Source organism: Poecilia reticulata, linkage group LG12 (assembly GCF_000633615.1).
Source record: "Poecilia reticulata strain Guanapo linkage group LG12, Guppy_female_1.0+MT, whole genome shotgun sequence".
NCBI lineage: Eukaryota > Metazoa > Chordata > Actinopteri > Cyprinodontiformes > Poeciliidae > Poecilia > Poecilia reticulata.
This window is the reverse complement of record NC_024342.1, coordinates 16,985,843-17,013,063: the sequence shown is the minus strand read 5'-3', so window position 1 is coordinate 17,013,063 and position 27,221 is coordinate 16,985,843. Positions and strand designations below refer to the sequence as shown.

At 41.2% G+C, this 27,221-nt stretch overlaps 1 protein-coding gene across 4 annotated transcripts; it reads left to right on the top strand.

The window, feature by feature from the left end:
• The first annotated feature begins 1,108 nt into the window (after positions 1 to 1,108).
• Positions 1,109 to 21,532, top strand: LOC103473777 (armadillo repeat protein deleted in velo-cardio-facial syndrome homolog). Of its 4 annotated transcripts, none has more exons than XM_008424266.2 (16): positions 1,109 to 1,536; positions 7,551 to 7,727; positions 8,239 to 8,828; positions 12,503 to 12,981; positions 13,063 to 13,249; positions 13,321 to 13,438; positions 13,691 to 13,859; positions 15,557 to 15,574; positions 15,735 to 15,806; positions 17,607 to 17,734; positions 18,468 to 18,618; positions 18,701 to 18,893; positions 19,134 to 19,245; positions 19,613 to 19,700; positions 20,458 to 20,534; positions 20,610 to 21,532. In XM_008424266.2, exons 1-16 carry the CDS (start codon positions 1,516 to 1,518, stop codon positions 20,700 to 20,702), a joined length of 2,673 nt encoding a protein of 890 aa, XP_008422488.1. In that variant the 5' UTR covers positions 1,109 to 1,515; the 3' UTR covers positions 20,703 to 21,532. The 4 variants fall into 4 exon arrangements, with proteins under 4 accessions (XP_008422488.1, XP_008422487.1, XP_008422489.1 ...); XM_008424265.2 differs by having other exon boundaries at positions 13,321 to 13,447; XM_008424267.2 differs by lacking the exon at positions 15,735 to 15,806 and having other exon boundaries at positions 13,321 to 13,447.
• Positions 21,533 to 27,221: the final 5,689 nt, after the last annotated feature.

Genomic DNA, 27,221 nt, shown 5'->3' with positions numbered 1-27,221 from the left:
CTGCCCAGATTTTGGTCCAACCAAGAACCAAACATGACTGCTGCTTTGTCAGCAACAAAAGGTGGCTCAGCAAAGTGTCAATTCAGGAGAGCTGATGCAGGGCACACCACATTTTAAAGACCATAAATCCTCTTGCCCTTTGAAAATCATTTCAGTGCATCTCGATTACAAAAAAAAAACTCTACAAAATACATTCAACATTGTGAAAGTGTGGAAAATGTCAAGGCATGTGAGCATTTTGCAAGGCACTGAGCATCAATCAAAGTTTAAAGAAGCTGAAGTGCTCGAGGGACAGATTCAAGATGGCCGATTGAGGACCGTAAAGGACTTTGAAACATAAAAGTGCTTATGGGCCCACTGAGGCCAGGAAGCACCTCCAAATGCCCACAGGTCAATTTCATTTAAAGATTTTCTTAAATCAATAAGAAAGAGAGCTGACAGAAAACAATAGGCTGGAAATGATGGACAGATTGACTCCTGGAGCAAAAGTGTTCATTAAAAACTGTGTTTACACATAATCAGGACAGCAAATAACTTGTTTTTCAGATTTTAAGATATATAGTCAAGTGAAAGGAATGGACCATCTCTGATATTGGCTACCCTCCAGCCTCCAGAGTGAGTAAGAAAACAGGAAAAGCATCCTGCTTTGGGTCACCCTTCTTTTTTAATATATATATATATTTTTACTTAACTCAGAATAAATCATGTAGGTTCAGACTGAAGTGCATTTGTGGGCGGACGGTAATGGTCTACCTCGTGCTGCTCTCTAAGCGGAGCGTATCTTTAACATGAAGTGTGTTCCTGTGCTGCATGCGGTGCTCCCCACCCCTCCATCGCCCCCTCCCCAGCTCCTTCTTCTTGCAATGCCGCACATGGGTGACACAGGACTGAACCAGTGCAGGCTGCTCCGCGCTCCAGCTGCATCTGCTTCTGTGGCCACAGGGGAATGGTGTGTGTGCGTGTGCATGTGTGTGTGTTGTGCCATCATGTGTGCGCAACCCTACCCCTGCACCGGGAAATGTGGGGTAGAAGAGGGGCTGGTTGGGAGGGATGGAGGGGGGGGGAAGCACGGGGACTGCAGGGGTCTGCACCCACCTAAGCCATTCACTGGCTCAGCATCACTCAGTTGATTCAGCACCTTGCTAATAGCGCACACATTAACTGCAGCACAGATCAGAGGAGGAGTGCAGTTATGAGAGGGGAAGGGAGAGGGAGAGAGGGAGAACGTCTATGTTGAGCAAATGTGTGCATGGTGCGTCTGTAGTGTGCGTGCGTGCGTGTGTGCGAGTGTGTTTGCGAGTGGAAGAGGAGCAAGAGAGTGTGTGAGAGCAGCGGTGGACGTGTGTTGGTGGGAGCTGAGAGGAAGGATGGCTGCTCATGTTTGAACTGCTTCAGAAGCTCTAAAAAAAAAAAAAAAAGAAAGAAAAAAAGAAAAAAAAAATCAGCAGAGCCATAGAAACACACTGACGGACGCATCTTGTTCATCATTCGTGGGGAGGCAGGAAAGACTTGGCAATGCCTGCTGAAGTGAAAGAGGTAAGTGTGTGCTGGAATGGCTCTATTTGCTCCGCATCCTCCCTCTTTTTTTTTTAGCCCGTCACTTTTCCTGCGGAGAACTGGCACTCCACAGCTCCCGCTTACTGCCTCTGTCATGATGAATGGAGGAGGCATCACTTGCTTCACTCCCTTACCTCTCTCGGTGCTGCGGTCTGCTTGTGTTTCCTTCTGGTGACATGATTGCAAAAACATCTTCACCTCCTGCATCCATGTGTGTTGAAGTGGAAGAGGCAATGCACGGATGCAGCCTCAGTTGCGGGGAGGGGGTATAACTTTGATGGCATTATCTCGGAGGGGGTTAATTCTGCACACTGGTGGTGAGCGCGTTGCCATGTTGCATAGCGGGCAGACATTCAATTTGACCATGCAGCATTTTAGCTAATTGGGGATCAGAGTGCCAGGATCAGCGGTGGAGGGAAATGGAAACTTTCTCGTCTCATTTTTCTCTAGAGAAGTGGTTTCTTGGCAGCCCGGTGAGGTTACGGTTAACCATGACGTTAATGGTGTTTCTGCAGAAAACAAGTCTTTTATCGCACCTATGAGGGACCGTTTCGGCGCAGTACAGTACCTTTAGCAGAGTGGCCAGCATCTGAATCTCCCCTGAAAAACTGAGGGCCACTGATTCAACAGATTGCACGGATTTGCAGATTAGCTTTGTGACAAAGTTGTAGCTAATGTTTTCTGACATCATTAGACTGGCGTGTGTTTTGTTTTTTTCTCACTGTCCTGTCGAAGCGTCTCTGTGTCAGTCCAGCATTTAGACCTGATGCAGATGCATTTCTGTTTAGCAGGGTTTTTTTTTCTCTCTAAATCAGCTTGTTCTAATAAGAAGAAGCTTAGTTTGATTTTGCTTGTGTCAGAAGTGACTGATATCAGGCCATGTAAGCCTGTACCTTTTGCTAGCATTGATGCTGAGAGCTGATGCTAGTCTAACATCCTGTTTCCATCACCTTTTATTTTTTTTCCTTAAACTCAGATCTGTCAACTTTGACCCATGTCTTCAGGAAGTAATGGTGCAGTAAGTCGTTTAATTAAGCTTTGGCTCACCTTTGTTGGAACTTGAGTCAGGTAGAGACAGAAATACACAGGCCCGTGTGGCAGTATCATGCTGTGGGCTTGCTCTGCAGAGTTCAAAGGAAATAGAAACTTAAATTGTTCTGGGAGATGTCATAGGAAGCTAATGGCCCTCAGTGGTCAACCAACCAAGCACAGACATACACTAATACTGCAGGGGATTTTAGTGTATAACCAGTTTACAGTCACGTTAGAGAAAACTGGAGTGCCCACAGAGAACCTGCCCATTCACAGGGAGAACATGCAAACTCCAAGCAGGAAGAACCCGGGACCTCCTCCTATCAATTGCTCCACTGCGCCGCCTCGTTTGCAGATGATGCTTTCCAGTAAATCACTGCTCATCTTTTAAAGAGGATGCGACAAAGATGCGCAATGAAGACGCTAATAGTTTCTGACATGGTGATTTGTTGCTTTGTTGTTTTATTGTGTCGTGATGGATCACAGGGACAGTTTTGCAGTTTTATAAAGACAAACTTTCCACTTCATGCCAAGCTGTGCATTAGCTAACTTGGATTTGAGGCAACTGCAAGTCGTTACTTGGGCCAAACAATTGCACCCTGCCTTTAACTGGCATTGATGCTGGGAATCTATGGGATGATGCAAATCAAATTGTGTCATTCTGCCCTCCGGATTCAGCATCCATGTGCCATTTTTGTTCTCTTTTTTTTTTTTAAAGTCCTGTCTGATTCAGAGGCATCAGCTTGACATATCCGGCCTCAGAAACATGTTAAGTGATGGTGGAATGAGTTATTAGTCACACTAGGGATGAACGTCCTCGGGGTTTAAATCAGACAGTCAGCACCACAGAGGCACCTGTGGTGGCAGCATCATGCTGTGGGAATGCCTTATTTTTTGTAGCATTGAAAGGAGAACGAGAACTTGCATCAGTTTCCTCTTTCTTGTGAGATATTGTATTAAGTTACAGAACAGAAGAACAGTGTCTTGCTAAGGGTAGTCATGTGTTTCTGCAGGAGTAACATCTGTTACGCTACAGCTTCTATTTTCAGTGGGCATAGTCTCCGCCAACAAAAAATATGAGCGCCACTGATTCAACAGATTGCACGGCTTTGCAGATGGATTTTGTGACAAAGTTGTTAATGCTTTCCCGACATCGCTCGGCTGATGTCTCTTTTTTTTATTGTCTTGTCAAGCCATCGCCGTGTCAGCTCTGCAGTTTCATAAAAACGGTCTTTCTGCTCAAGCCAAGCCGCACTTCAGCTTGATCTAATGACACTGCAATCCAGTGCATCAGTTTCTCACATTAAATTAGTCTTCTAATAAGACATTCGGGTCATTGCTTGTGTGAAGAAGGGGTTTATGTCTGGCTTTGCAGCTCCTTAAATTTCACGCTACCTTTAGTTGGCCGTGACGATAAGAGTTCACAGGAACTAGATGCCAGTTGTGCTGCTCTAGGTAGTATATATCTACCGGGGTTTTTTTGTTTTTTTTTCGCCGATAAGCTAGCTCTAAATCAGTCGTTCCAACCTGACCTATTTGGCTTCAAGAGCACACTCAGTGATGGTGCAGTGAGTTATTTAAATAAGCTTTGACTCACACAGTGGCCCTGCCTTCCCTGGAGCTCGAATCACACAGAGACGGCAGCACACAGGCTCGTGTCCAGCCCGTTATCATCCTCCAAATCCTTAATCAAGCTGTCTGTAGAGGACAGTGGCACCTCGCCTGTGTTCAGGCCAAGCATTTATTTAGTGCCGCCTAACAATTTCCAATCAGCCTCCCCCAGAGGTGATCAAGCCAGGATGATCTCTCCCCACAGCCAGATTTTTCCTGGGCAGGCCTTTTATCTCCTCTTCCCTCCGACACGTCTTTTTTTGTTCAGGGATACGAGAGGGCCCTTGTGTTTGGTGTTTGAAAATCGAGCTTTTTTCCTCTCCACTTTCAGCCAACAGCCGTCCTCTCCAGCCTGATTTAATGCGGTAGAGTTCAGCTCACATTTGATTGTTTGGAAAGACAATAATTGGTGGAGATTAATCAATTTATCTGCTTCTAATCTCAGCAGACGCTTCAGCATGTTGAATACGAGCATGCGACGCATTTCTGATTGGATTGCACACATTTTCAATGTGAAAATTGATTTACTTAATGCTGAAACCCTTCAAATAGTAATAATAACAATAAAAAATTTATGAAGGATTCAGTGCGGTGCCTTTTGTGTTTAATATATTTTTGAATAGGTTGTTTGCATTGCTATCGGAGGAATTCAGCTGTAACAATGATTTCATTCAGATTAATAGAGCAGCAAATCCAATTTTTGTTGACACTCTGAAATGAATGCAAAGTTTGTAAAAGGTAAAAACAACAGCAATTAATTTCCACAGCCAAATAAAATGTTGGAATGGAGAGATTTAACTTTTGCATAAAATCAGCAAGAACAAATTAAAGAAACACAAACAGAGCCTTGCTGTAAGTATTCACTCCACATTGGAGCAGCAAACGTCAAAGTATTTTACTGGAGTTTTATGTGACAGAAAAAAACACAGTAATCTTGTTCTTCGTGATTCACAGTACAGTTAGATTCAGATTACATCCCTCCTTAGTAGACTTGTGTAGGTATCATAGTAAAGGGAGTTAAATTCAAATGCATGCCACACTTTTCAAATTTTTATTTGGAAAAAAAATAAAATAATGTATCATTTTTGTTCCAGTTATGTAAATTTGTCAGAAAAAAATGCAATAAAATAGAATGAAATATGTGGTTTCAACATAATTGAATACTTTTGCAAAGCAAGGTTGAACTGCTGGGATGAATTATATGCAAAATTAGCACCATAGGCAAGACACTCATTAAAGCAAATCTGTTTAGAATAATTTAGTGCAGGTTTGAGCTGTCTGAATATTGCCGTTTTCCCTGTTGTTTCATAGTGAGGTCGACCTACTGTCTAAACAAATAAAGGAAAATATGCTTTTTGTGAGTGTTTTAACAAACAGAAGAAAGGTTCTGCATATCAAAAAATGCATTTGAGCAACAACCCTTTCATTTAGGTCAGAGTAAACCAACTTCAGTGCTGTTAAACAGCAGGCAGTGTCCAACTAACCCTGCTTTTTTTTTTTTTTTTTTTTTACAGAGTTAACTAAAAGCAATTGAAAAAGCCTTTGCTCCTCTCTGACAGTTTGGTACCCCGGGAGGAGAGCCACGTTGAGCAAGATCAAAGCCCGCCACTGATTAAATGTGAAAGCCAATAACTGCCCGACTCACTTCTAGTCCCATTACAATACTACTTTTGCCAAACATGCCATAAATACTTACATAACAAAGTGGGAATAAAATGGAAGACTCCATCAATAACATCCAATATTTTTTGCTTCCTCTCGCAGACAGACAGCCAAACAAATAGTACATGTGTTATATTTTCACCAGCGGAGCTGACCTACTAAACTGCACCAGAGCAGCATGCTACAAATAAATTCTGTAAAAAAAAAAAAAAAAAAAAAAAAAAAAAAACACAGCATGAACCTCAACAAAATGTGTAGCTTTAGGTTTTCCCTCATGTTCAATCTGAGTCAAGACACAGACGACAAATGACAAACAGCATTTCTTCTTTCTCTGTCTTTTAGTTTAACCTTTGCAGCTCTATAAAAAGTTGCTGTTAAGCTTTAGGACAAATCACAGGAAAGCAGCTCGCATTGGGCGCAGGACATTTTCATAAGGGCAAAGAAAGCTGGCCAATAACTTTATCGATTTCATACTGGCAAGTAATTACTCAGTTTCAAGGCGATCAGGAATGGCGTGGTGTTGGTCAAATAAATGAAATCACACTTGAGTGAGCAAGAAAATAAGAAGGCAATTGTGTAAATAGTGAATAATCTTCAGATATCAGGTTGCATCTGCCAGCGCATACATCATTCTTTCTTACACATCAGTTCGACATCCTAAAGTTACTCACTGCGGCTTTTCTTCTCCTTTAAAGTACTAAGTAATTCATTGTAGTGGTCATATGTCACATGTTTTTTGCTTTTGCCCAATTCAATTCGAGGGTCTCAGGAAAAATGTAAATGCAACATTTAGACAACATGGTATTAGAAAAACTGGATAATAACTGAGTGAATCAAGCGGCTCAAATAATAAAGCAAAATATATTAAATAAAAAAGAAATGCAACATAAATTAAAACAACGTAAGAGGGAGAATAAACTTAGTATCACCACAGCTACTTGCTCTGCTTGCCTTGCTGCTAGGCATTAAATTTAGATGTAAATGTTTGGCAGCCATGACAGTAGAGTAGGACATTCGATCGATGGAGTCATGATATGACATGAATGTGCAATAACCAATAGAATGGGAGCACAAGTGTAAAATTACATTGTTTCACAAAATTACAACATTTTGATTTTTTTCCCTCAAGAAGATATTTTCGTATTTGTAAAGAGCAACACAATGTTTGTTCACCATCTCTGTAAAAACATTTATATTTAAATTGTACTATATATTTCATTTCTTTTTTTAATTTTATTTATAAAAGTCAGCATGGAACAATGCTGAATTTGTGAGATATTAACTTGTTTGGTAAAGTTTTATCATTTTTTTTGCTGATGTTGTGATCTGCTCCTTCAGGCTGCTGAATGAATGTCATTTAATTTGATTCAATTCAATTTGTTTGTTTAGCACCAAATCATAAAACATGTCAACTGGAGGCACTTGGCAAGAGAAACTGATTCACTTACAGAACATATCGAGGTGTCAAACTTCAAATCCTCAAGGACTGTTTTTTCTTTTTCTTTTAACACCTCAGCAATAGATTGTTTTGTGCAGACCTGCATTAGTAACACAGAACATTGATTAGATTCATTTATCTATCTGCCCATTGTTTACTGAGCCTCATGAGCAATATATTACCAAAAGAAAACTTGAATAATCTGATAGGTAACAGGTACTTACCCACAGGTGTGTGTGTGTGTTTTTAGGAGCAGAGTTTGGAGGGTCCAACTCCCTTGCCTTTGCCCCAGGAGGCTAAAGAGGCAACCAGTGAAAACCCGACAACAGCTGATGAACTGGACACGCCCACCTCCATCGCCTCGGTGATGACCTCGACCAATGAAAGCTCCACAGAGACCGACACCCCACAGCAGACTGACTCTGAGGTTTATATGACGACTCATTAAAAAGCTGCATCCATGTCGCAAAAATGTCTGTTTTTGTCCTACAGCGTACAGAAAAAAAAACACTTTTTTTTTTTCTTGCGTTTTGGAACAAAAGAGTTAAAATCCGCAATCAATTTCCCACACCAGAAAATGTAATTCCTCCAATTTATTCTACTGCTAAACAGCGACAAAACTCATTTCTAACTAAAGGGAATTCTTTGGCAGGAAATCAGAATTCATAATTTATCAGAAAGTCAGAGATGTGCTGAAGTGATGATAATAATAGTTACTTTGAGAAAAGGGACGTGTTTTGTGGTCAACAACAAATCGTGCCTCGTCAATTTGAAGTAAACTGAGATGCTCCTTGTTCTGAGCATAAGTAGCCACGTCAGGTGGCATTTCAGACGAGACCGGAGCGCCGCGGACCACTTAGGCAAATTAGATTCCAAAGACTAGCGGTTGTTGGGAGATTTGTGTGTATATAATTACAGTGGTGATTCCATTCTTATAGGAGTCCAAAGCGGTGGAACAAGAGGGTGAAAAGCCTCAGAGTGAGATGCAAGAAGAGATTAAAGAGGAGAACGTCCTCCCATCGGACACTCCTGATCTCACGTTGGCTCAGGAGGCTAAAGACAACGTATCCGCTGAGAAAGCCTCTCCCGAAGTGAAAGTCGAGCCCTCTGAATCTGCTCCAAACACGGCAACCGGCAGCGCTACCGTTGCGACAGCTCAACCCCAGCCGGTGCCGCAGCCCGGTGAGCCTCATCCTGTAAACCCAGACAGCCAGAGCAGAGTCTACACCCTCACCGATGCCTTCAGGGGCATGGGAGGTGACGCATGCTCGGGATATGGAAGCCTCTCTCGTTTCAGCCTCCATGGCTACTTGCCCACCAAAAACTTCCAGCCCGGCGCTCACTACACTTTACCGTTCCTGAGGGACAGCTATGCCTCCGCAGGACTCAGCAACCAGACGGAGGAGAACAGAGAAAATCCTCTGGATGTGAAGGCCGACCTCCCAGCTGCCGGTTACCACACACTGGGAATCCACCAGTTTAGGCCAATTACAACCATGGAGCTCCTCCGGGAGCCCTCCAGAACCAGGTGAGAGAATTTTGTATCATATAAAATGTTATGCATCTTCGAACTCTTGTTGATTATGTAGAATATGCAAAAGTACTTCTTCCTGTTAATCTTTTTCACATTTTTTCAACTGCATGTGACCTTGATGTACTAGGAATCATCATGGCAGCATCTTGCTGTTGGGATGCTTTCCTTCAGCAGGGACAGGCAGGTTTATTAGAAATGATGGAGGATGGTTTAGTCAAAGTCCAGACCTGAATTCAACTGAGAAACCCTGGCAAGATTTACACACTCTCCAGTCTGACTGAGCTTCAGTTAGTTACAAAGCAGGAGCAAAATATTCACTGTCATACTGACATACTAGAAAAGACTGCAATTTCAGAAAGTGGCGACTGAACAAAAAGAACTATTCTTTTCCCACTTGACAGTTATGGCTACTCTGTGCAGCTCTATCACATAAAATACCAATGAAACACAATGGAGTTTGTAATGTAACAAATGGGAAAAGGTCCAAAATGGTTGAATAGATTTGCAAGGCATTGTTTAATTTGTTTTTCAGTTGAAAGAACCTTATAGACGCCTTTCTAAAGAAGATTTAGCTATCTGTCCTCTGAGATATGAGAATGGGTTTCTATTGGTCACCAGCAAACAAAGAGTGTGATAATGGGTTATTTAGGGTGCTTTGGAATTAGTCGTTGCACCATTAAAAACCTATCTTTGACTCCCACTGCATCGAAACCAGCATTATAAACTGAGCAGATTCATAAGTGGAGCTACCCATGGTCAAAGGAAAACAGTCAATTTTGCTTTTAAACTTGTAGGCTTTCTATGATAAAAACCTGTCAAGCTTGATAGGTGCACAGACATCCAGAGGATGCAGCTCAGCTCTGTTCCTTTGAGTCCGTGTGGATAATAACAAGACAGATGGACAGCAGTTAAGCTGCAACTGGTATCAATCAGGGATGGCAGCCTGCTGCTGCAAAGTTGATAGATAAGGAGGTTTCAAGTGTTATTGCCTGCCAGAAGCTTTTCCTTGGCCCATGCAAGAGTGATAGAACTGTTTACAAAAGAGACAACGAAACCTCAGTCTGTTGCACAAAGAAATTTGTCTGAACAAATTTTATTCAACATGTGAACTGTTAGACCTTCACATTTGTAGCTGTGTGGATTGGCAGTGTTTCATTTTTGTTTGTTTGTTAGCTAATGGAGAGGGAGAAATGCAGATTATCACAAAATTTAAGATTCTTCATCATTACACTTAAAGTGATTTAGAAAAATGGCAAACTCTGAAAATCTGAAAACCGTTAATCAAGCAGATGAACCAGCATGCCTTAGAAACTATTTTATATTCTTTGATTTCAATATAAGATTGTTTAACTGTTCATAATAATGAAATTACAAAACAGAAATCAAAGGAATAAAAGACTCAAAATTTGATATTGTAGTTGAAAACATGATTTTTTTACTGAAAAGTGACCTTGACAACTAATTTGTGTGTATAATATTATCAGATAATATTTACTGATTAAACATTACAGAGGTTTAATAAAAAAGCTAATTGAATTTTGTAACGAGCTTGCTTATTCTCTAATAAATAACATGTAAAGAAGCAAAAGAAAAACAACTCTGACTATACTTTATTATATTTAGGACCTTGCTTCTTTATAATTCTGCTAATACATTTCAGATATTTAAAACATAACAATAAAGTAAACAGAACTCTGCCATTTTGAGTAAGAGATGAACCAATCACACTTTTCTGCCTGATTTTTGATCTTGGTGTTTTTTTTGGTTTTTTTACCTATTAAAAGAAATTAAGAACAGAGGTCAAATAGTGTCTTCTGAGCGATCACACCTGTGAAGGTCAATTTGTTGTACTCTAGAGTATCATTCTTATATTTTCAAATAAAGGCAAGACTGTCATAGTATGAGAATTTACTACCTGAATTTAAGCAGAAAACCCAAATTTTTTAAGGAGAATGTTATTTTTCCCAATATCACTGAATAATAACAAAAAAATCAATACATTTTACAGTTTAAATAAAAAATTCTACAAGGTTTCAATATAGCATCAGAGTGGATTCGATTGGGAAATGTCAGACACTATAACGCAATAAAAAAAACATTAGCTTTATGTTTGTACAGAGGCACCAGGCATAATCTATTCTCAGTCTAGAGGCATCTCCTGTAATCCAAGTTGAAATATGTATTGTAATCTTACAAATTAGTGTTTTAGATCTATAGAGAGTGAAATAAAAGTATGAAAAATGATAAAAATAAAAGATGAAATGAACCTCGAGAAATGTCACGAGCGACAAGTGTATAGGTCAGACTCTGTGCGAGTGTTGGATCCTGTATCAAATCACTTGGCAAAATTATTTTACACTTCACTACTCCATTTTCTATATTGCATTTTGTGTTTGACACTTCTTCCTTTGCAGCTAGTTTTTTAGTGGGCATTGAGAGATACTTAATTCCACTCATCTCCTCTCTTGTGTGCAGTATTTCTTTTGAGATGGTTGTATAACCACAAAATTCAGGGAATAACCTCTAAAGAGAGCCTGCAGTACCCAGTACGACAGTTACCTCACACTATCCCTCACAAAAAAAATGATTAAAGAAATACCTGACTGGCACTTTTATTCTCATATACTTACATTTCCCTTGTCTGCTTTTCAGCAGTGAACATTTGGCTTTAGGCTGCAATCTCATTGTGAGGTATTGAATTAACCAAGGCTGTAAAAGCAGTTCCAGAAAATCTGAATTGCTCTGAAGCAAAGACAGACGCCGAATTCAAGGTGTCAAATTGCAAAGTTAAATTTCTTTTCAGTTATGAATGAGATATACAACATGTTTTTTTTAATAAAAACTGAAGGTATCATAGTTACTTGATTGTGCTATAAAATGGCATTATGTGCCTGGATAATATGTTACACTTCCCCTTTATCTGTTCTACTTACTCTATGACTTTTTCTGTCATGTCAGCTAGGATTGAGAAAATTAATTTATTTGGTTGAAGCCAGAATAATTAACAAACATCTGGGTTAACTAGAGGCACGCCTCTGTGTGACATATATGCCAGATAATCGTGGATAATTCCAGACGTTTGAATGTTTTTTGTTTGAAACAGTTATATGCGAGTAGGAACACTGTGGAAGTGTCCAGCAATTATACTGGTCAGAAACTTCTGAGTGCTGCAGCCAGACACCCTCTTTTATGAAAACACAAAATGTATATATATATTTTTGTTTTACCTTGAATGCAAATCCCAAACTATTCTCATCCCATTCAGAGCTTACCACCCAAATCAAAGAGAAATATGAAACGTTTTCCAAGGAGATAAAATCTTGAAACGTGGAATTGAAAGACACATATGATGCAAATTCTTGGTTTAAGTTGTTAGCAACTAATTTTGTCAATTTTCTGTATTTTGTTTGTTTACGGGAGGCATCAGAAAAAGGGACTCAAGCAGGTTGTTGTTGATGCAGGGGCCGCCTGAGCCCCTGCATCACATGAGCATGTTTCACTTAAATATTGTAGGGATTAAAACGGCACAGTCATAAATCAAATAAACACACCAAAAGCTATTTTTCAATATGAAATGGCTGTGCAATAAATTGAGATGCGATCCTCTTCAGGAAAGACTCGGGCACGGACTCTATTTATAAAATATCATCCAAACTTTGTCTTCGCAGAAGTGGCTACGATGACGCGTTTATGGCCCAGTTGGAGGGGAACCTGAATCCTTTCTTCCAGGCCATGTGCCGAGCGCAGACCCTGCAGCTGCCCCACAAACGCAGCAGCATGGTAAGCCTGGACAGCATCCGAAGGGACCCGCGCTGGAGAGACCCCAACTTGCATGAGGTGATCTCGATGCTCAGGCACCCAATGGACCCTGTCAAGTCCAACGCAGCTGCCTATCTGCAGCACCTCTGTTATGAAAACGACCTGATCAAACAGGAGGTTCGGCAGCTGAACGGGGTGCCGATCCTGGTGGAGCTGTTGGACCATCCCAAAGCTGAAGTCCATCGCAAGGCCTGCGGTGCTTTGCGCAACATATCCTACGGGAAAGACCACAACAACAAAATGGCCATCAAGAGCTGCGATGGCATTCAAGCTTTAGTTAGACTGCTGAGGAAGTCCAGCAACATGGAAGTCAAAGAGTTAGCCACAGGTACCAATGAGACTTTTCAGCCGCTGATTGAACCTTCTCAGGTGTTTCCAATAACGTGCTTCCCCCCCATTAAACCCACAGGAACTCTGTGGAACCTCTCATCACACGAACCACTCAAGATGACAATAATCAACCAGGGACTTCAAACCCTGACTGATGAAATCATCATCCCACACTCAGGCTGGAGGAGAAGAGACTCCGTGGATGCATCCAAACCGCTGAGCGCAGAGTGGACCATCGTCTTCAAGAACACCACCGGATGCCTGAGGTAAATCTGGGCCGCGGTCATGGATTCAGCCGGCGTTTGGCCACACTCCTCTGACAGAGCTGTTTCCGCAGGAACGTCAGCTCCGATGGGGCCGAGGCTCGACAGAGGCTAAGGGAGTGTGAGGGGCTGGTGGCAGCTCTCCTTCACGCCCTGCAGTCGGCTGTCGTCAACAAGGATGCCGACAATAAGGTTGCTCAAGTAATCATTTTTAGTTTTCAGTCAACTACCTTTAAAATTTGATAATTTGGAACAAGTTGCTTCCAAACAATAAAAGCACGGTGCTGTTCTTTAAATATGGAAACTCTCAAAAATTCAGTTTTGCTATAAAAAGTCAGTATCTGTTTTTCCTCATTTTTTTATATCCAAGTTGAAGAGACTTGACCAGTGCCATGTGCTTCACGTGTGATCTCTGATATAAACTGTCTGTCCCTTTGAATTAAGTCGGTGGAAAACTGCGTCTGCATCCTTCGAAACCTGTCCTATCACGTTCATAAAGAAATACCAGGAGTGGAGCGATTTCAGGAGCCCCATGCTGGCCATCTGATGAGAACAGTGGGGCATCAGAAGAAGAAGAACGAGCCAGAATGCTGTGCAGGAAAAAGACCCAAAGGTTTGTAAAATATACATATATAGTTGAAGAATTTGATTATCTTTAATGTTATGCATTTCTTGGCATTCTAATTAAAGTTAAGCCTTATTTCTTCCTCCCTCGAGCATCTTGAACTGCAGTGCACAAAGGGTTTTTTTCTTTTTTGAAATGTTCTGACCCAGCCACATTCCCTGAAGACTCTGTCTAGTTTCATACTGAGTAAAGTGGACTTGTCCTCCCTTTCTATTGCAACAGACTTGCAGCTGCAGTGAACAAGGCATCTGCAGTAACATCAGTGTCAGTGATGCATTCCTAAAAAGCTGATATTTCCCTCCCTGTTTTTTCTATTTCTTTTTATTTAGTATAAGTTATTCATACGTACCTGCACTGGCAATAATTTTTTTTTTAAACTCACTAAGCTCTGCAGTTAATCTGAAAATTTATTTTTATAGCTTGAAGAACTCGAAGTAAAATGTAAACAGTGAAACTAAATGTACCTAATTGATAGTTAATATTTGATGTACAGTAATAAACAGACTGGATTAGCTTGTCCTGAGGGCAAAGACATTAGGGATTGGAAAAAGATTAAAGCTATTGCAAATCGCTAAATGGCCTTAACTCACACGACACTTTTTCAGTCATTTTGACCACCCACGGCGGTGGTATTATAAGCAGACCACTGATCTGTGTACAAATCGACATGTGGCAGGAGGAAGCTGGAATCAAACCTACAACCTTCCAACTGACATACAATAACTCTACCCACTGACAGACACTGGAATCAATATGTAACTGCTCAGTATGTCTGTTATATGCTGTTTGATGCAGCATCTTGCTAAAGTATTCACATCTCCTTAACTTTTTTTATACTATTACTGCAAACCGCAGTGTATTTTATTGGAGCTGTACGTAATAGTCCATGAAAAAGTTGTGCGTATTTTTAATGTGGAAGGAAAAGGATTGTATTTTTGACTTATTCTTTTTCCTCGAGAGCTGTAGTACTGCTAGTCTTTAGACATATCTCTGCTTAACAAAAGAGTTTAATAATTAGGTCTTTAATAGAACTCTGTAAAACATGACTGCGTGAAGAGGAGGTCATTTATCCTCTGGATTCAGCAGGAACACGTGGAAAAGTTGAAGGATGCTGCAACTCAAGGACAGGAGTTTGACACCTTGAAAGCTTGACTACAAGTGCACACTACAATTTTACGATTTTTATCAAGGAAAAAAAAACTTAACACATTGCAAGCCACGTATTATTTCACTTTCACTTCCTAAATATTTAGTTTGTAATGGTCTGTCAAGTAAAACAAAATTGTAATATCTCAAAATGTGGAAAACTCAAGTGGTGTAGAGAAAAAAATGTCAAAAACCTAATTATTTAGAAGTGATTCTATTAATTACCTTCAATCTAATGTAGGAGTTTTGTTTAAATAATTAGTGTACAGTGATAAAAAAAGAACTAGTCAGTTTTTCTTGAAGGCGAGGGCATCATTGAAAAACGTCAAAGTTATCGTCAATAATTGCTATTATTGACGATCAATAATTGTTGGATCTGTAGCTTCAGGAAAGCTGCAGATCCAACTGATCCAATCAGCAACTCTGTGTCTCACCACACGGAGGAGCTCTGTCTGCTTTTCTGCCTCTGTCCTTTTGCACCACAATCTAATCTGTGACATTGTTCTTTTCTTCTTTTCCCTTCAAACTGGGCTCATCAGAAGAGTGGTTCAGTCAAGGTCAGTCTGCTTGCCACGCCGGGATATCTCCAAAGCAGTGGATACTGTGAATCAATGCTGCAGTGGATTTTTCTGCAATTGTCTATATCTGCTTGCTGATGTGATGAAAACTGGTGCTTGTGTTTGTGTGCATGTGTGTGTATGTATCTGTGATATACAGGTTGGAAAAATGGATTTATGGAGAGGAAATACAATACTTTGGACTTACCAAAATGTGCAGAACTGATTAAAGGTACATATTTAAAATAATAATAAAAAATAACCTCAGTTTAACTTGCAAATAAGCAACTTTCTTCTTTTAATTAAGGTGGTAAGTAGTAGATAAAATATAAATAGTTTTATAAAATGCCTTCATGCGGTTCAACATCCTCATCATACAGAAACAGTCTGAAGCATCCAGGCTGTAGCTGCTTCCTGGGTTCTGTTATCTGCTGTATAAGCATGACATTGACATGGCCTGGGAAGGAAATCATTTAAATGCAGCTCCACGCATCTCCACCTGCACCGCTAAAGCAAAAACGGCCCAACATATGAGACACTGATGGGATTTCTGTTTGCGGTACAGAGAATGACAGAAATACCAGGCTGGCACTTGCTTCAAACAACGCATGTCCCATCTTTCCCATATGTCTCCAGTTGCTGCTGCACCGTCTCCACGTTGTGTTTTGCTTTGTGTTTGCTTCTTGTTGCCATGAGTACAGTGTGGATAAAAAAAAAAGAAGAAAAAAAAAGCGGAGGAAAATAAGAACCCATAGCGCTACAAGCCTGTGGCTCCGACTGCCATTAAAACGGAGATCAGAGCTTAGCTAATGCCTCCCACGCTGCAGCCAGTGAATGCAAATCAGCCTGACAATCATGATACAGTTCAGGGTCAGCCTTATACCGTTATACTTGTCAGCCATCCAGCAGCCTCCACTGGCTCAGTGCAAAACAATCAGTTCATGAGTCTGCTACAGTTGTATTTTCCATTCAGTGCAGTCGCAGTTCAGTGCATGCAATGCACCATGCGTATTTATCTGCCAATCCACTAATCTACTAACTAGACTGTATTCAAGTAGAAGACATTCTGAAGTATGCATTTTGCTTTGCTGAAGTATTCACATCCATTGAACGCCAGTGTATTTTAGGAGCACAAAACGGTGAAGTGGAAGGAAAGGGGTTATTTTCCAAACTTAAAAGGATAAGAAAGGCAAGACTAACGTTAATCAGAGAAGAAGTCCACAGCTCAGGTGGGAGAACCTGCTGATAGGATAATTAATAATAGTTCATTCAACAAATCTGGCCTTTATGAAACAGAGGACAAAAGAAAACAATTGTTAAATGAGAGCCATAAAAAGCCTCAGATAAAGTTAGCCTCAAGTCATGTTGGGGACATAGCAAACAGAGGTGCTCCAGTCAAAGGAGGACAAAACTGAACTTTTGGGCAACATGCAAATCCCAAGAAACATACTCTAGCAGAATTAAGTTGTGTCTTCAGCAGGAAGAGGAAGGCAGGTCAGAGTTGATGGGGAGGATATAAGAAGCTAAATACAGGGTAATCTTGGAAGAAACTGTTAGCAGGTGCAAAAGACCTGAGAGTACAGTAGATTTTGATCATCCAGCAAGACAATAATGTTAAATATACAGCCAACGCTATGATGAACTGATCTGGATCAAAACATATTCAAATACAGAATGGCCCCAGTCAAATTTTAAAGGTAAATCACTGGTAAGTCTTAAGAAATCCATGTCAACAGGTACTTTCCATTAGATAGGAAAGAGACTGTGCAAGCAATCCAGTTCTTAGACTTGTAACTAACATATCGGCAAAACGTTTGACCCCGTATAGTTTAGTAGAAGACAAATGCACACATTTTTATTTTCATTTGGGAAAAATGTCGAAAACCGTTTTCCTTCCACTTCCGACGGACTATCTCATGAACAGTTTGTGCTTATAACGTGACAAGATGACGAGAGGTTTTTAACGGTTTGCAAAGCATATTCCATCCAACAGGTTAAAACTGCTGACGGTGCGTCTTCGTTTCTCTTGAAGGCCTGGATCTGCTGTACCAGCCGGAGGTGGTGAGGCTGTACCTCTCTCTTCTTACCTGCAGTCACAACCATAACACCCTGGAGGCAGCTGCAGGAGCTCTGCAGAACCTCGCTGCGGGACACTGGGCTGTAAGCAAGCGGAAAAGTTCAAAGTTATTTTTCACGATCTCTAATTACAGGAGCCTTACTCTGAGAACACGAAGCGTTATTCCCAGCATGTTTGGCTGATTTTATCCCAATGCAACGCTCACTGCTGCCGAGAATGATCATTTATGTAGGTGAAGTCACCGTGGCTGCTGTCATAGTTTGTAAACATCATCTTGTGTCTGAGGAGCAGATCTGGGCTGCGCTTCTTGACAGCATCGTTGCTGTCTGTGCCTTTCGGCTCGAGGAGAGACTTAAAATAGAGCTGGCCTGAAATAAAGTGCTATGAGTAAAGCGTAAATGTGCCCCAACAGTGCAGGGTCAAAGAAGACAACTTCTAGAGGCCAGCACTCGGGGGGGGCATTCTCGTCTCTTCTCAGCTGGCTGGTCTTGTTTTTTCAGCGGGCATCATTAATCAACCTAATGTAAATGTGCGCTGACCTTGTCTCTAGCCAAGATAATCAGAAAAGCTGCAACTGAATTTCCCCTTGAGTGGTTCCATATGTCTTAGAAATAACATCCAAAGTAAAATATAGGAATGTCGTCGGAGTGTGAAAGTGATTCAAGACAAAGGCTCGTTAAAAGATATTTGAGTTCCTAAAAGGCACGTAAAGGTGTTTACTAGCAAAGCGTAATTTAAGGAATCTTCTTTGAATGTTTTTAAATTTTCTCAAAATAATCTGACTGAGCCAACGGCCTCTTCTGTTTCTCCTTGCAGTGGTCGAGCTACATTCGAGCCACGGTGAGGAAAGAGAAAGGACTGCCAGTTTTAGTGGAGCTGCTGCGCTCAGACGTGGACAAAGTCGTGCGTGCCGTGGCCATCGCTCTTCGCAACCTCGCCATTGACAGAAGGAATAAGGACTTGATCGGTACAGAATTAAAGATCTCCGCTTCGTTCGGAGGCGTCGACACCTGCGGACTCACGGTCTCTCCGCCTGTCTGTCTTTACAGGGAACTACGCTCTGAGGGACCTTGTTGCTAACTTGCCTTGTGGGCAGCAGCACCCCGTGAAAAATCTCGAGGGAGATACGGTGGTTTCCATTCTGAACACGATTTACGAGATCATCACAGACAACCCTGAGAACGCTCGAGTGCTCATACAGGGTCATGCTGTGCAGAAACTGGTGGCCATAAATAAGTCGAGGTATACAAATGTATCAGAAACTAATTTGATCTAAATGTAAAAAAAAAAAAAAAAAGGGTTTTTGCTTTGAAAAGAATGATTATGTGCAAATTTTGAATAGCTGAAAAACGTCACGTCTTTGTTTTGAATGGGTGTCTCATGTTAGTATGAGCACATTAAACAGCGGTCAGAGATATAATTTAGATATTAATGTCTTGGTGCTGATTGTTGTGATTAACCATCAAAATCATATGTTGTCAGCCAATCAACACGAGAGACCAAAGCTGCTTCGCATGTACTTCAGACAATATGGGCCTACAAAGAGCTGAGACACACTCTGACCAAGGCTGGATGGAACAAGAGCAACTTTAAGGTTTTTTTTTATTTATTTTATAGCAATTTAAAACATGAGGAGATAGCTTAGTTGAGGTTAGGATAGGTTGGATTGGCATAGGATAGGTTTGTTTACTTCATTTGTCAAATTGTCAACAGTAAAAATTTATTAATTTGGTAATTTTGTCTTTATTGAATTTACTTAAATTGAGAAAATTATGCCAACAATAAACTGTCTGGGGCTCAAAATGACATAAAATAATAAAGAAAAAGGTATGATGTTTATTGTCTTTATTAATAATAAAGGTAAAGTACGTAAAACAAATTAACAACGTGGATCACGATGTGCAATAACATTGTAAAAAGTGTTCAACAATTAGCAGCTGAAATGCATTTTTCTTTTGAAGCCAACAGGATCGGGTGTAATTAAAAAACCCAAGAATGGGAAACAAAACAGTGATGACATCACATTGCCTCTCATGGAGAAAAACCAAGGTTAGAATATGTGGCATAGTTTTATTTGGTAACACTTTATTTGACGTAGTGTGAATAAGACTAACATGACACTGTCATAAACATGACATAACACCTGTCATGAATAAGAAGGAGTCTATGAATATTTGTGACAGTTGTCATAAAGTGTCATTCGGTAAATCATGACACTTTTAATACAAAGTTAACATTATTCAAAATTGTCTTTGTTATGACAACTTGACATCATGACCTGTCATAACTTGCATAACTTTGTTATAAAAGTATTACCGATTAAACTTTAAAAATTATATAGGTAAAAGATAATATTAATGACACTGTAATAACACTGTTGGTCCTACTTGTTCCGCTTTATTTCAGGTAGGGAGAAATAATTACTGTTTTGTTAACGCTTTTGACAGTGTAATAATGCTTAATGACATTATTATGACTACTATGACATATTTATGACATATGATGATTATTGGTTAATGTCAAGTTGTCATAACAAAGACATTTTGAATGTCAACTTTGTATTAAAAGTGTCATGATTTACCGAATGACGCTTTATGGCAACAGTCATAAATATTGATGAAGACTTACTCGTGTTCATGACAGGTGTTATGTCATGTTTATGACAGTGTCATGACAGTCTTATTCACACCCTGTCAAATAAAGTGTTACCTTTTATTTTACAACATAAATGATTATAAAAAATACCCACCAGTTCCTGGAACAGAAAATGTTTCTTATATCACTATTATCTTGTGCTCTGTTGCAGATGTGTATTCCACCTTGGAGTCAAACGACAGAGTTGGAGACGGAAAGGGACCCGTTGTAGAAAGAGATGCTCTACAGGTAGGCCATAAAAGATCTTCAGTGTAAATTACTGTCTCTCTTATATTAAATGACCAAAACTCAGTTTTCTGACAGGCGATAAGTGAAAGAAAACACTTCATCAGAGCTGGCAGGCCTGCAGTAGGCCTCATGGATAACAAACCTCCACCGCTGGACTCCTGGGTGTGAACGTGACAAAAGATCCGGTCCAGCTAGTTAAATCCCATAGGGACACTTTTTGTTGGTGAAATGCAAATCTGTGTCATTTGTTCATTCTTGTAAAAAGAAAAAAGAAAAAAAAGGCTTATTTGTTTACAGAACTTAATGTGCCAAACCCTTATATGTACTTGATCTGGAGATTAGTCGATGATAGACTTTATTGTTTTAATATTTAGGATGACTTCTGTAAGCCTGATACATACAGCTGATAACGTGACGTATGAAATAGCCCAAATATGCAAACTGTGGGGGAATCATGATTCCAAAGATTATATAACATGTACAAAGTGAATTTGACAGTTTATTAAGTTGTGTCAAAAGACATACTTGGATCTTTTTTTATTGTTCACTTCTATAGTTATGGAATAGTTATAGAACTATAACTATTCCATAAGAATAGAAAAAGAAAAATGGAAAATCTGACTTTTTCCAATCTGAAAAAGTCTCAAAACATTTTTGTCTCTGATAAGTTAAGTGTACAGGCTCTCATCCGCCTAATCACCCAAATCATTTGGAAATTATTGTGATTTTGATATTTCAGGGTAGAAACAATAAAGGTTACTTGCATTTGTTTATACAGAAAGGTAAACAAGGACTGTACATGTGTAACAAAGGACTGTTAATATTCAAAATAAAGGCATTTATATTGTAATGTTTATTGTAATACCCATGTTATTAATTAAGAGCTATTTATGTGTCTTAGCTAATGCCTATAAATGATACAGCTCTGCTTTGCAGTGGTCATTTTTGCATTGCAGTGTTAAATGAAACTGACAATAAATGCTGTGCATAGTTTCTTATGTTTGTGTTACTTAAGCAGTTCAGGTCAGAAGTTTACACGCACTCAGAATGGATTTCAATGCCAGTTTCACCTTAGGCTTTAATCTTATATTTGAATTGTTTATTTACCAGGCAGAAACAGTCACCAGCAACTTCAGTTGATTTTAACAATGAGAATTTAACTCATAAATGTACATTTATTGTGGATGGAACCAGTAAGACCACATTATCATTGTCTGGAAGACAACGACAAAAGCTCAAGCCTACCTCTAACTGGAAGATAACAGTGAATATTCACATGGAATAAAGAATGCCTTAGTGAAAAAAATGTACTTTAGTATATTTCAAATATGCTTATATTTGTGTAAGTGTATTTTAATGGAATGTTTGAAATATACTATGAAAATATTTAATTTGCAGAGTCCTGATAATAGACGTCAGTTGTGAACTGAATGATTAGATTGGCTCTAGACACAAAAGAATTGGTAGTTAATTAGTAACCACACTATTGCTAACAAGATCTGAACAAACAAGAAACTTGACTACTTCAAGGGATTTCTCACGTTAAGAGAATGAACCGTTTGATTTTCTTTAGCCGACTAAATTTAACCTTACCAAAGTTTTTCCTTAGAGCAAATAGGAACTGAGAAGAGTACTGAGTTAGTCGGCTGTGATGCGTTAGTGGTTGACTTTCATTTCAACTGCACAAAGCTAAAAGTTAAATATGAGTCACCTCACGTAGGCCTGTTTACTATGAGTCACATATTCTTAAGAATTACATGTACAAAYGAGGAACATTTACTGAAATGTATCACACTAGCAAGTGTTACAGAAAAAAAATCTGTTAGGGTTTAAAATTTAAGCGAGTTTTCGGAACGGATGTACGAAATCTCAACACGTTTTAAGTACTGAATAGTAGACAGTTTTTTTTTTTTCCCTCTACATGCACACACGCCCAAATGGTTTGATGAGCAAAACCTTAGGTAATTACAAGATTCTAAATCTAAACTTTTCTGGGAAAGGTGACAAACAGTATATTATTCTTGATTCCGATTATCACTTATTGTTTTATTTTTCATACTTTAATTGTGTTGTACTTTAATTCCCTCACAAGCGGTCAAATGTGCGCACACATCCTCCACACGCACAGACTCACACACACAGCAATCAGAGCTAAGGAGACATGTAATCTGGACCACTAAAGAACAGTATGGGGTGTCTTTCAGACTCACCAAGAACAGGACTGGGTAGTGATAAAGAATTACAATAAGTCACTGACATCCCCTGTATCTCATGACATCAAAAGGTACACCTGTTGTGGATCAGAGGTGTTAAAATCATTAACATTTTCACCCCCACTCACCCTTTCCCGTGCACTTCCCCTGACACCCCCCTTCCAAACCCCTAGAGTTCTCCACCCCCTCTTCCGGTCCCCCCACTGAGCTCCACCCTCACTTCCGGAGCCCCTACTGAGACCCTCCCTCACTTGCGGAGCCCCTACTGAGACCCTCCCTCACTTCCGGACCCCCTACTGAGACCCTTCCTCACTTCCGGAGCCCCCACTGAAGCCCTCCCACACTTCCGGCGCCCCCGCCCCCACTGAGCCCCTGCCCCACTTCTGGACTCCCCACTGAGCCCCTCTCCCACCAGAAGCCACGCCCACCTGTCAAATTTGACAAAAGGGTGTACCTATTATCTCTGAGACTTTGCCAAATGTTCCCAACAGACCCTCACAACACGACCATCATCCTCCCCCACCACCGGAGCCAACTCACTACCAGGTAGTGGTCAGTGGATAGCTCTGCCCCTCTCTTCACCCAAGTGTCCAAGACATACGGTCACAGATCCGATGAAATGATGACAAAGTTGATCACCGAACTGTGGCCTAGGGTGTCCTGGTGACAAGTGCACATATGGACACCCTTATACCTGAACATGGTGTTTGTTAAGGACAATCCATGATGAGCACAGAAGTCCAACAACAGAACACCACAGAACCCTCCAGTACCCCCTCCAAGGACTCCAAAAAGGGTGGGTAATCTGAGTACCCGGGTGGTCGCTAAGGCAAAAACTTGGGTGTGGAAGAGGTTCACAGAGGCCATGGAGAACCTTGGATCGGGCAGAGTAGTTCGAAGACCTCCTCAATCCCACAATCACATCTTCCACTGAGGAAGCGAAACCTGGGGACTTTGGATCAGGCTCTGCTGAGTTGACCATGGTGAGAGGCGCAGAGAAGGAGTGGGCATCGTTTTTGCCTCCCATCTTGGTGCCTGTATGTTGGGAACAACTCCGGTGAAGGGGGTAGCTTCCTTCCACTCTTCTTGTAGTGGAACGGGTTCTGACTGTTGTCTGTACTTATGTGACAAGCAGCAGTTCAGATTGGCCACCTTTTTGGAAGTTGTTGGAGGGGTGCTGGAGAATGTCCCTCCTAGAGACTTCTTTGTTCTGTTGGGGGATTTCAGTGCTCACATGGGCAATTAGAGTGAGTCCTGGAGGCTTGTGGTTGAGAGGATCGGCCACCCTGATCTAAACCTGAGTAGTGTACTGTTATTGGACTTCTGTACTCATTATGTATAGTCCATAATGTACACCTTGTTCAAGCATAAGGGTATCCATATGTCTTGTAGCACCAGGACACCCTGGCCACATTTCTATGGTAGACTTTGTTGTTTTCCTGTCTAATCTGTGGCTGCATGTCTTGGACTGTTGGGTGAAGACATGGGCAGAGCTATCCACTGACCATTCGGTCACTCCACTGACYATTCGTTCAGTGGACAGCTCTTCCCCTGTCTTCACCCAACAGTCCAAGACATGCAGCCACAGATTAGATGGGAAAACAACAAAGTCTACCATAGAAATGGTGTCCTGGTGCTACCAGCACATATGGACACCCTTATGCTTGAACAAGGTGTACATTATGGACAATCCATGATGAGCACAGAAGTCCCATAACAGTACACTACTCAGGTTTAGATCAGGGTGGCCGATCCTCTCAACCACAAGCCTACAGGTCTCACTGTAATTGCCCATGTGAGCATTGAAATCCCCCAGCAGAACGAAGAAGTCTCTAGGAGGGACATTCTCCAGCACCCCTCCAACAACTTCCAAAAAGGTGGCCAATCTGAACTGCTACTTATCACATAAGTAAAGACAACAGTCAGAACCCGTCCCCCTACAAGTAAGTGGAAGGAAGCTACCCTCTTCACTGGAGTGAATCCCAACATAGAGGCACCAAGTCGGGAGGCAAAAAGGATGCACACTCCTTCTCTGCGCCTCTCACCATAGTCATCTTAGCAGAACCTGATCCAAAGTCCCCAAGTTTCCTTTTCTCAGTGGAAGATGTGATGGTGGGACTGAGGAGGTCTTCGAACTACTCTGCCCAATCCAAAGTTCTCGATGGCTTCTATGTACTTCTCCCACACCCAAGATTTTGCCTTAGCGACCACCCGAGCTGCATGCCATTTGGCCTGCCAGTACCCACAAACTGCTTCCAGGGTGTCCCAGGCCAAAATGTTCAGATAGGTCTCCATCTTTGGGTTGACAGCATCTGTCCCTTCTGGTGCCCATTAGCTGATTCTAGGGTTGTCCCCAAAACAGGCACCTGAAACCTTGTCGCCATAACTCCAATAAGCTGCATTGACAATGGAGTTGGGGAATGACTCTGTGCGGGCCATGTTCCATCCATTTTCTCCGAAATGTGTCTGAACTTCTTCCAGAGGTGAAATTTGAAACTCTGTTTCACAGGTGACTCTGCCAGGATCCTCACAACACTTTTGGGCTTTTCTGGTCGGACTGCCATCCTTCCCCATCATCAAAGTCAGTGGACAGCTCTGCCCCTGTCTTCACCCAAGAGTCCAAGACATGCAGGGTGTCCTGGTGCTACAAGCACATATGGACACCCTTATTCTTGAACAAGGTGTACATTATGGACAGTCCATGATGAGCACAGAAGTCCAATAACAGTACACTACTCAGGTTTAGATCAGGGTGGCCAATCCTCTCAACCACAAGCTTCCAGGTCTTACTGTAATTGCCCATGTGAGCATTGAAATCCCCCAACAGAACAAAGAAGTCTCTAGGAGGGACACTCTCCAGCACCCCTCCAAAAACTTCAAAAAAGGTGGCCAATCTGAACTGCTGCTTGTCACATAAGTAAAGACAACAGTCAGAACCCATCCCCCTACAAGTAGGTGGAAGGAAGCTACCCTCTTCACTGGAGTAAATTCCAACATACAGGCATCAAGATGGAAGGCAAAAAGGATGCCCACTCCTTCTCTGCGCCTCTCACCATGGTCAACTCAGCAAAGCCTGATCCAAACTCCCCATGTTTCGTTTCCTCAGTGGAAGATGTGATGGTGGGATTGAARAGGTCTTYRAAYTACTCTGCCTGATCCAAGGTTCTCCATGGCCTCTGTGAACTTCTCCCACACTCAAGATTTTGCCTTAGCGACCACCCGAGCTGCATGACACTTTGACTGCCAGTACCCCTAAGCTGCTTCCAGGGTGTCATAGTCCACCCTTGAAGCACACCAAAACAGGCACTGGAAACCTTGTGGCCACAACTCCAATAAGCCGCATTGACAATGGAGTTGGGGAACGACTCTGTGCAGGTCATGTTCCATCCACCTCCTCCAAACTGTGTTTGAAGTTCTTCCAGAGGTGAAATCAGGTCATTAATAAGCTCCTCAAAATTTTCTTCGCCTTGAAAGAGAATAGTTAGCTCTTTCTCCTTGGTCGGAGTTTAGCCAACCTAGTCCCTATCTGGCGAAACCACTTGGAAACTTGCAACCTCCCTTTTCTGGCATTTCCGCTGTCAGAATGACCTTCCATAAAAGAAATATCCATTTCTTTCGCATCAATGCCGTCAAAATGTTGTGGCCCAGTTTGAACGTCAAGTTTTGAACTTTTTTCCAAAAGAGTTTCTACTGAAGTAGAACACACAGAAACTTTATCAAAATGTGACAAATTTGTCGGAGGAGTTGTGCTCAGAGACTGACTGGAAAAATCCCTCCTGTCAAAATTCTCTGAGAACTCAATGTCGTCTTCTGCATATTCTTCTTCAGAAGACCATATTTTTGGAAGAAAACTCTCAGAAAAGACTTCCAAATGTTCCACAACATTCTCAGCATGTGAGTTTTCAAAATGGACTTTCTTCTTGGAAACATCCATTTCTTCAGCTTCCATGCCAGAAAAATTATCTGCATAATTTTCTTTGCTGTCACAGCTCGCATCAACAGCCTGGTCCAGGTCCATTTGTTCCAGKGAAACATYGACACTTCCACTATCATCTGTGTCTGTGTCCCCAGAGTCAGTTTCCCAGAGGAGCTCCAAAACATGATCAAAAAAACTGTCGCTATTCAAAGAAACAGTATCTTCAGGAGTCTTTACTGTCAAATCAGTCAAGACCCCTGAAGTGGTCCTGRCAACTTCTGAGGTAGCGTTCACGCTRCTTTCCTCTTCAGAAACAGGCTCTTCCTCAGGTTCTTGAGGAATAAGTTCCTCAAAACCAAAGTATTTCCACCTCTTGTACTCTTCGGATTTTTTGTCAATGCCATTCTCAAAACTCTCATCAGATGTGTTGGTGTCATCATCTTCTTCTTCTTGTCCAATATTCTCTCCAAGCAATTTTTCAAGACCCTTGGTGGCCAGATAACCAAGGCCCCAACCAATAGTCAGAAACATTTTTTCTGAAATTGAAATCCTTTCTAA